This window comes from Bombus impatiens, unplaced genomic scaffold (genome assembly GCF_000188095.3).
Source record: "Bombus impatiens unplaced genomic scaffold, BIMP_2.2 scf_0203, whole genome shotgun sequence".
NCBI classification, from domain to species: Eukaryota; Metazoa; Arthropoda; class Insecta; order Hymenoptera; family Apidae; genus Bombus; species Bombus impatiens.
Window position 1 is genome coordinate 1033181 of NT_176622.1, and position 9450 is coordinate 1042630.

At 33.2% G+C, this 9450-nt stretch overlaps 2 protein-coding genes across 8 annotated transcripts; one reads left to right on the forward strand and one right to left on the reverse strand.

Moving 5' to 3' along the window:
* Positions 1-125: 125 nt before the first annotated feature.
* Positions 126-4570, reverse strand: LOC100741619 (zinc finger FYVE domain-containing protein 1). Of its 5 annotated transcripts, XM_033319679.1 has the most exons (9): positions 4331-4527; positions 4010-4176; positions 3383-3783; positions 2814-3272; positions 2458-2724; positions 1950-2319; positions 1609-1870; positions 1090-1522; positions 126-1008 (listed from the first exon to the last, which is right to left on the reverse strand). In XM_033319679.1, the coding sequence occupies exons 4-9, from the start codon at positions 3247-3249 to the stop codon at positions 785-787; spliced, it is 1992 nt and encodes a 663-aa protein (XP_033175570.1). In that variant the 5' UTR covers positions 3250-3272; positions 3383-3783; positions 4010-4176; positions 4331-4527; the 3' UTR covers positions 126-784. The 5 variants fall into 5 exon arrangements, with proteins under 5 accessions (XP_033175570.1, XP_012238544.1, XP_012238545.1 ...); XM_012383121.3 differs by lacking the exon at positions 3383-3783 and having other exon boundaries at positions 4448-4570; XM_012383122.3 differs by lacking the exon at positions 3383-3783 and having other exon boundaries at positions 1114-1522; positions 4331-4532.
* Positions 4571-5400: 830 nt separating this feature from the next.
* LOC100743973 (rab GTPase-binding effector protein 1) lies at positions 5401-9219 on the forward strand. 3 transcript variants are annotated; one of them, XM_012383124.3, is made up of 9 exons: positions 5401-5768; positions 6382-6489; positions 6573-7006; positions 7208-7704; positions 7837-8118; positions 8198-8417; positions 8485-8595; positions 8689-8902; positions 8997-9219. In XM_012383124.3, exons 1-8 carry the CDS (start codon positions 5723-5725, stop codon positions 8854-8856), a joined length of 1866 nt encoding a protein of 621 aa, XP_012238547.1. In that variant the 5' UTR covers positions 5401-5722; the 3' UTR covers positions 8857-8902; positions 8997-9219. The 3 variants fall into 3 exon arrangements, with proteins under 3 accessions (XP_012238547.1, XP_012238546.1, XP_024221951.1); XM_012383123.3 differs by having other exon boundaries at positions 5402-5768; positions 6573-7018; XM_024366183.2 differs by lacking the exon at positions 5401-5768 and having other exon boundaries at positions 6553-7018.
* Positions 9220-9450: the final 231 nt, after the last annotated feature.

Below are 9450 nucleotides of genomic sequence, written 5' to 3' on the forward strand. Positions count from 1 at the left end.
ATTTAATTAATTTCCCGCGAAAATATAATCTTCATTGCTACCATAAATACATCGCAAATATGGCGTTTGTTTCATATTATAAATTAGAAGTGATATGGTGAAAATAAACATTTTAATTAAATCTAAAGAATTTATTTCGTCTTTTGTTACATTGCCGTTAGAAAGCATGTTCATTTATAAATTATAAAAGACTGTAACAGGTACGGGGCATATAATAAAAGGATAAATGCTTGTTTTGGAATCTAAAAACAGTCGCAGCCCAATGCTGCAATAAGGACAACAATCTCAATTCATTTCGTCAACAAAGACGCTTGCGTTATTACATTATGCTTCTGTATGTACTGCTACATTGTACTGGACCACCTATCCTATTATTATAATTTTTTGTAATGGATTCTTTCATTTATCGTACAGGGTTATCTTTCTAATATTATATTACTGCCATTCTCTGAAAACACATTTTATAAAAGAGACAGGTACACTCATGGCACAATTCATAGGAAACGCTTTTTTACAGTACTGTATTAAAATATTGATTTTTTTTTCTTCTTTCTTCCACTCTTACAATGGCAAAGAATTTCAATATACTAAAGGTAAAGTAAAATTTACATAAACGTTTATGAATTGCAAGCAACTTGTACAAAATCTGAGAAAAAATATATCTTCATCGTTGAGGTATTTAATTGATTAACGTATATTGCATAGATGGATCGATATTTCAAACAGATTAATGTTTCGTAACTCTAACTTTCGTGTAACTCTATCAATGTTTCGTCAATGTTTCTTAGGCTATTTTCATGCACAAATCGCAAACCCGAACTGGATTATCCCATCCCCTATGCGGTACGGGTTTACGACGCTGCGAGCAATTTTGACATACTCCACGTCCACAGTCCCTACAATGATGTAAAGTAAGAGACAGGGAAAATTTTTGGTGGCATACACAACAATCGACGACTTCCGAGTCGGGGACCCAATAAGACGGTCGAACTGTATCCTTGATAAACGCTGAAAAAATTAAAAGTACCAACATTAATATAAATATTTATCATTCTTTTTTCGAGGATATATATATATATCTTTTTTTACTTTTTGAATAGTTCAAAACAGAACTAACTGCACTGAAAGTAGACACCACTTGTTCAGTTACTTTCCTAGCGTTAACATCTTCTGAAAATTCAGTAGGTTCATCCTTATCATAACAGATATCACAGACTCGCACTGGTGTATGCCAATTTCTAGATGGGACACACTTCGTTTTAGACGAACACTGATCGCAGAAACCTTCACCACATGCTCGACAATGGTGTTTCGTATCAGACAAGCCGAATGCCATTTTACACTTATGGCAGTTTTTAATTTCATTATTAGGTCTCCAATAAGTCGGAGCTACCTGATCTGCAACCCACGCCGAAAGAACTTTTGTCGGTTGCAACGAAACACTGGTTACAGCTTCAGTAAGATACGATACACTGTCGATTACTTTTTGTGCTGTGTTTTGAGATGCAACTGAACTATTTGGCTGGAAAAAATAATTCATACTTTAAAAAAACACAAATTGGACATGAAGCTGGAATTACTTATGAATAATTCTCGTTATTTATATACCATGTTCCACACGTGCATAATCTCTGTACGAATAACAGAATCCTCAGGGCTTTTGTTACCATACCAATACTGACGACTCCGATATATTTCTCCACAATTTGGACATTCTATCACATCTCCTGACCATGCATATTTAACGAATCCATACCAACTATTATCATTTTGATTTTGAATTCGTTTCATAACTTGTACTTCATTTCCATTAGTATAACATTTTTTACATATATATACTATGTTTTCATATTGATGCTGATATCGACACCTAATAGAATGTACATCAGTAGTATTTCTCTTAATACATACACATAAAATTGCAAATGATATTTACATATAAGACAGACCTGTTATTGCTACTATGAGGTTTTCCTTCTGAAAGATGTCCCATGTTATTGTTGCACCTAGATCCACAGCTAAAACATTTAGTAGGACAAGCGAAATATTGATCGGGAAACAAAATAGAAAAATTCCCAATTTCTTCAGAAAATTTCTCGTTTAAAATTTTTAATGTATTATAAACTAAATACGGCTTTCTAGCAGACCGCACAGTATTATTAGACAATTCTTTCTTAATAGCAGTCTGCAAAAGTTGATAATCAGTCGTGAAATTTGCAGTTTGTATACCAACGTATTTGATGGAACTAAATGCTTCTACTTCGAGCTTCATTTGAGCAAACCGTATTCGAAGAGTGTCTTCTGCGTTTTCTATATCATCTGCCACAGAAAAAGAATATATATATATATATATATATATATTTGTTATGGAATAAATGCTTTAATCGTTTTGTTTTGTGTTGCGGATAAACTCTAATTTTGAAATTACTGTTAATCTGAGAATGTGGCAATATGTACTGTTGATCAGAGGTTTGGTGTATTTAGTCTCATGTAATACTATAATGCTTGGTCCCAGGGTACTCAAAGAGCCTTGAACTCCTTTTCTCTGTCCTATTGCTCGCAAGGCAGTTTGAAAATAATGGCTGTATGCTCTTGAAGCAGTACCAAGAAATGTAAATAAATCTCTATTCAGTTTGTCGGATTGTGTTCTATATACAACAATGTCAGATACAGCAAGGACTTTAAGTAATAGCCTTGTCCTTTCATTCTCATGAAAAGTAATTCCTAGAAAGTAAGGATAACAAAATCCATTATGTGCAAAATTAACTTTTATCATACACTGTGCATATATAAATATTGTATAAATATAATACCTAACAAGCCTTCTGTGTCCAAACATATCACATTAAGAACTGGATCAAATGCGGCCCAAACCCCTAATGTACATGAACTTTGATCATCCGAAGTCTGAAATACTTCCTTTCCTTCGAAGAATGTTTGATTCAATGTGTGACTCTTGCCATCACCGGTGTTTCCAAAAATCGACACTACTTTTACTTCAAGATCTTTACTGCAATTTAATTGTTCTATGAAGTGTTCCGCACTGTTAACTCTGAGGTATTCTTGCCCATCTATCAGTAAAAAACTTCTGGGTTGATTGCAATGACATTTCATATATATTTGTTTTATATCTACGGAATCATGGGCGGAATGGTATATATCTCTGTCACAAATACATAAGACATCGAGGCTTTTCATGATAGCAGGTCCAGTTGCTTCCAATTTTTGTTCTTTCCAAAATGTACTCATGATGCGATTCAACAATGTTAGTCCTACAATATTGCAAATACTTGTTATTATTAAAAATTAAAAATGATCAAGATTGGTTTAAGATCAATATTTTGAGATGATAAGAACGTTTTGGGTGATATTATCAAATTACCCCGACGTAGAACTTTAATAACGTTTACTTCGATACTGATTGTGCGTCGTATCAGATGCACGCGCGTGGAGCTCAAACGATGACTATACACTGAATACTATATACGTGCACTGCTATTGGCAACCGACTACGATGGACTAAGATCGACTACCCCGAACTTTTCCTCGGTTCCCTTTCTATAGGGTGCCGAGGTCCTCGGGGGAGAGAGTTTTCTTCCGAGGTGGGGATGGAAAGACCCGTAGACAATAGAACAATAAATTTTCCTTTCGAAGGTCCATGGGTCTTTTAGTAAGTCCCAGGATTTATTCTTTTACAATGACCTGTCCTCGGACGTCGTTTCGCAGGTCATGTGGCCAACACATGGGCTTCAACCCTGGAACTTTCTCTACGGCCATGGGCCGCTACAATTTAGTGGAATGAAAAATACAATAACTACAGTGTACACCACGAATAAAACGGCAAATTGTAAACTATTACAAATGTAACATATAAATAACTCGATATATAAATATAACACGTTATCGTACAATGATGTGTTGAGAAAAGAATAAAAGAATGTGTACATTCAATGTAATTTTATGATCAGTTAACTGCGCAAATTGATAGAAGACGCAATGGCGATCTTACCTATCAAAAATTCAACGATCTATCGGTATAATGGTCATATTTTTTTGGTATACACAAATTTTGAATAATTTCAGAAATTAATCAGTTGTTGACACCTCCATTTTGTGCAATTTGACTGCAGTAGGACTCAATCTTGACTCTCAATACCAACTGCAATAGGCAATTCTCTAAAAAAATCGTTTGACCTGTAATTGAAAGTGACTTCAAGGCTAACGTTCTGCGTTTTCTCTTCTATCTAGAAATGTATATTTCAGCTTTTTCCTTGCTCCATTGTGAAAATTACGAAACGTCAATAAATGAATGGATGGCGACATTCGTTACCTTGAAATTGAATTTTTCGGATGAACTTATAAAACAGCTCGTCATGCTAGGGAATATTTATTCTGTTTCAATTTTCATGATATAATTTACTTTTTTAATTGAATTCGTAAAACTTACTGATACAGATTTATCAATTCCATGAACTGCAAACAATGTCATCGTGCCTTCTCCTTTATAAAGGAGAGGGGATATATACCTAGTGATGGTTAGTGGTGGGAAATGTTTTTCCTCCGTGTGAGTTACACACTCACCCACACACGAATTGCGTTTCGTGACTCATGGCCAACAACAAAGTCTTCTTCTTCGCATTGATATGAGAATGTTTAACTTTGGTAATCTGAAAATTTTAGTTTTATTAGAATACGCGATTATTATAACGCAATCAAAAAATTACTATAATTTGAAAAAAGGCAATGAAAGTAAAATACAATGCTTATTGAAAAAATAACACCCCAAAATACGCTTGCAAATAAAAAATATACAAATTCTTATACTGAAGAAAATTCTTATCTCCGACATTATGTAGGCGGACTTATTGTAGTTTAAAATGTAATTTTTAACAGAATCTATGTTTAATCTTATAAAATTGTGTAGAGATATTGGATTTTATTAACCTTACTATATATATAATAAAATCTTAAGAGCAATATGTAAAAATGCAAGAAATTGATTTCAAAAAATTATAAATAAGAAGCAAGTTTTATATTTCATCTTCCTCAAATATATTTAAGAATGACATACAAATAATTTACAGAAAAAAGAACAATGTAACGACATAAATACTTTAAAAAATTAACATATATAAAAGTAAAAAATATTTATATTTATTGAATGCATTATTGGATTAAATTTTAGATAACGTAAAATGCAATATCTTCTTACGTTATATAATTTAAACAAATCTTTGCCGTTGATGTACTGCTATGTCAATGTGTAATGATCGAAAATATTATTGATTTACGGCAAATTACACTTTGGTACTGTTCATTAAGGTGACGCCGTTCATTTTTAAAATAGGCAGAGTTGAACGAAATTTTTAGATAATCGATTCTGTACGTTCGATTATCGAGTCCATACCGTTTAAAATATCGATACGGATTGATGAGGAAGTGCTGATAATACACCGCTTAGTAGACCGCTAAATCGTTGAGGTTGATTTTTCTGTTTCATTTGACAAAACATTGGTTTTACGTGGTTGATGCGTCATTTCGATTCTGGCCATCCCGATAGAATGAATGTCGGTGAAACCTAAAAGCTGGTGTCGGCACGTGTGTCATAATGTCACCGAAAGATTCGGTCGAGGAGCATTTAACGATACACTTTTCAATCTTGTACGAACGACAGTGACCCACCCCAACAAAATTCGGTTTTGTCAAGCGAAATCACCGAACGATGGAAAACCATACACAGGATAATGCGATCAACATGAACGAAAGTGGTACGTTCGATACAACAGCACTTTCACAAAAATATCTTGCTTTGATTCATATTTAATGATATTTACAGTGATTCATCAAAGTGTTTGAACATTTAACATAGAAAACATTTATGTATATATTGTATGTATTATGTAAAATATTTGGAAACATCATTAGCACTATGACGGAACAAAACTGTCATGATTATATTGATAATCTTTGAAACTAATTTGAAAACATGTATAAAATTTACAACATATTTACTGCTTTAGTATACATAGACACGATAGTGCATTCATAAAAATACTTCCCTGTGATTTGCATTTAATGATGTCTACTAGTGACATATCAAACTATTTCAACATTTATTTCGATACACCACAAAAATCTTTTATGTGTATATTGTATGCGTTATATAAAACATTTTGAGATATTATTAGCAGTATAATGAGGCACATATTATGATTATATTGGTAACATTTGAAACTAATTTGAAAATGCATATAATATTTACAAGACATTTATTATAAACACATATGTGTAGTACAAAATTAGTATTCTTGTTCATATTTATTAGTATAATTTTGTTTTTTGTATAAAAATTTTACCAACAAAATGTTTGTTGCAATTTAGAGGATTTGCAAGAAAAAGTAAATAGATTGGAGTCAGAGACCGTGAAAATGCGGGAGGAATTCAATGTTCAAAGAGCCAAGATGAAAGAACTGTTTCTTCAAAAAGAAGGTAAATCTAGTTGATGTTAATAAGCTTAATGATGACAACAACAATAAATTGTACGTTAAATAGTGTAAGTATTTCATTTGCAGAGGAATTGAAAAGAAGATTGCAAGATAACACATGTTTGCAAAAGGAGAATGCTAAGTTGAAAAATGAATTGGACGAAGCAAAGAGCCAATTGGTTGTAGCAGACTTGAAAATTCAAAATGATATACTTATTGAGAAGAGAAAGGCACAAGAAGAAATAGCATCTTTACAGAGGGTTATACATGAAACAATGGAGGAATCTTCTTGTTCGCGCAAGCAGCTGGATACAGAATTGGCTAAATTAAAAATTACTCTCTCCAAATTACAAGAGGAGAATGCATTGATAAAGTCACAATTACCACGAGATCCACCTATAGATGGTCCACAGATATCACTCTCCACAGTAACGAAAACAATAGCTCGAAAAGTAGTTTCCCAACTAGGTGCAGATGCTCTATCTTTAGGCCCTGATAATCTTGAGGAAAGCATGAGGAAGGTAAAAAGATATGTACGTAAGCATAAAAATGTATGGTTTTTGAACTTTTCTGCAATGAGTTTTTATGGCACTGCATTCCGGAAAGTGTTCATAAATCATTTGAATGATATCATTATAAGATGTTTATTTTGTCACTTGTTTTTTCTTTTTCTTTTTACTCAACTTCACATAATGCAAATATTAGAAATTGTTGCTTTATAGGCACAGGAAGATGCGGAAGTTTTACGCTCGCTGGTAGTGCCGCTCGAGGAAGAGATTAAAGCCTTAAAGGAAAAATTAAGAGCGACGGATGACGAACTCCAGAAATGTAAAGAGATACAGTTGCAGAAAAAACAGCAGGAACCTGGTTCCTCTGAGTCAGTATGTGATATGTGTGCAAATTACGAAGCACAATTAGTTAAGATGCAGGCAGCTGCTAAAGAATTAGAGAAGCAGCAATTAGATTCTGAACGAATGTTACAAGTACAGAAAGAAGATTTAGCTAAGGAAGTAGAATTTAGAAAAGAAATGGAAGAAAAATGGAACGAAAAGAAAGAGGAGCATAAAATCAAAGTGGCAGAACTTACTGTTACCTCGCAAACGTTGCAGCAGACTTTAACCGAAGCGAAAAAAACTTTTGAACAAGTTCAGAGAAGCGTAAATGACGAACTTGTGAAATTAACACGTGGTCGAGAAGAAGTACAAAGACACCTTATCGCGTAAGAACATTTTTAATAATACTGTTACTTTTATCTCATTGTTCTTCCCGATTTTCAACGTAGATAAAGTAATGTCTTTTATCGTGACATTCCTGACAAAATTTTATTGAAAATCTAGTCGAATCTTTGCAGACTGCAAAAGGAAAATGAAAACTTGGTTGGTAAACATAGCAAGCATTCCCAGCAACTACAGAGTGAGAGTATTAATATGCCGAACAATGTCGAGGAATTGCACGTTAGCCTTTTAAAAATGCGAGAAGATTTGATCACAGCTAAAGTTGCTCAAGAAGTCGCGCAAGAGAAAGAAGAGACACTACGATACGAAGTGACCTTGCTTCATGAACAAATGGAACAGGAAAGTAGAGTAAAGGAACAAGAAATATTGGTATTAAAAAATGAAATTAGTGGTTTAAGGTAATACTACTTAATTTTTTAATATCCTAATTTTTTATAATTATAAGTTCTTCGTAATTTCAATAACAATATTCTATAGAACGCAGTTAGATAAATATGTACGAGATCATCGATCCCTTGCCGAGAGGGAAGAGAAGCTGGAACGATTAGAAAAACAATTAGATGCTGTTTTAAAAGAAAACAAACAAGCCGAGTTAAAAGTGGCTGAATTACGACAAAGAGTTACCAGTCTTCAACAAGAGCTAGATACTAGTGAAGCAGTGCAGAAAGACTTTGTTAGGTTGTCACAATCTTTACAGGTACAATAAAGAGTAAAAATGAACAATCTTAATGGATAAAAGATATTTACATCGTCATGGATTATAGGTACAACTAGAAAGAATTAGGCAAGCTGGTAGCGAAGTACGATGGCAACATGAAGAGGACATAGAAGAATGTCCTAGTTGTCATACTACATTCACGGTTACAAAGAAGAAGGTAATATTTGTAAATACCTAAACCCATATCTAAAGCCTGTAAATTTGTAAATACCTAAAGCCTGTGTATGCTAATAAAAATCTCTTGTTATAGGTGCATTGCCGCCATTGTGGCCATATATTTTGTCAGTCTTGCCTTTCACATATTGTGAAAAGTGGACCGAAACAAAGACCATCCAGAGTCTGTGATGTTTGCCATACGTTATTGGTACAAGATACAGCACCATATTTTAGCCAAGAACCACCACATACACCTGACTAAATATTCTAAAGAAAATCAGTCCAATAAGATGTGCAATATCAATTTGGTAATTTAATATGCCTGTGAATTTTAGAATATCAAGGGTTGTACTTTACAATATCATTGATTTGGTTAAGACATTCTGTTTTAACAACTTTTAGGAAGATATAGAGATGATATTAGTTCACCGGGGCTAGATATGATTCCTATTACCTGACAACTGGAGTGATAAAATAAATATCGTGTAAATACAAATTATGTACTACTTAATGTTTATTGTAATTTAAAAGATTAAAGCTTTTGAATGTATGTGAGTTATTCAAAAATTTGTGAATATTTATCTATCTTGTTATTGACATTATTAAAATAAGTCTTCGCATAGAATTATGTTATACATTTAATTCATTGCCATTCGTCAGGTTACTAGCTTTGTTTTTCTGTATTAATACTTTCACATCCTAATATATCAAATGCAGACTAAATGTTAGTGTCACACGTCATCACGTTGGTGAAGCGCAAATCGACCATTTACGTAAAGTTTACGAATTTGAAATTTTTTACTAAAAATTGCCGGTTATTGGTTAAAATGACTAGCAAATTTATGCGGACGGCAAG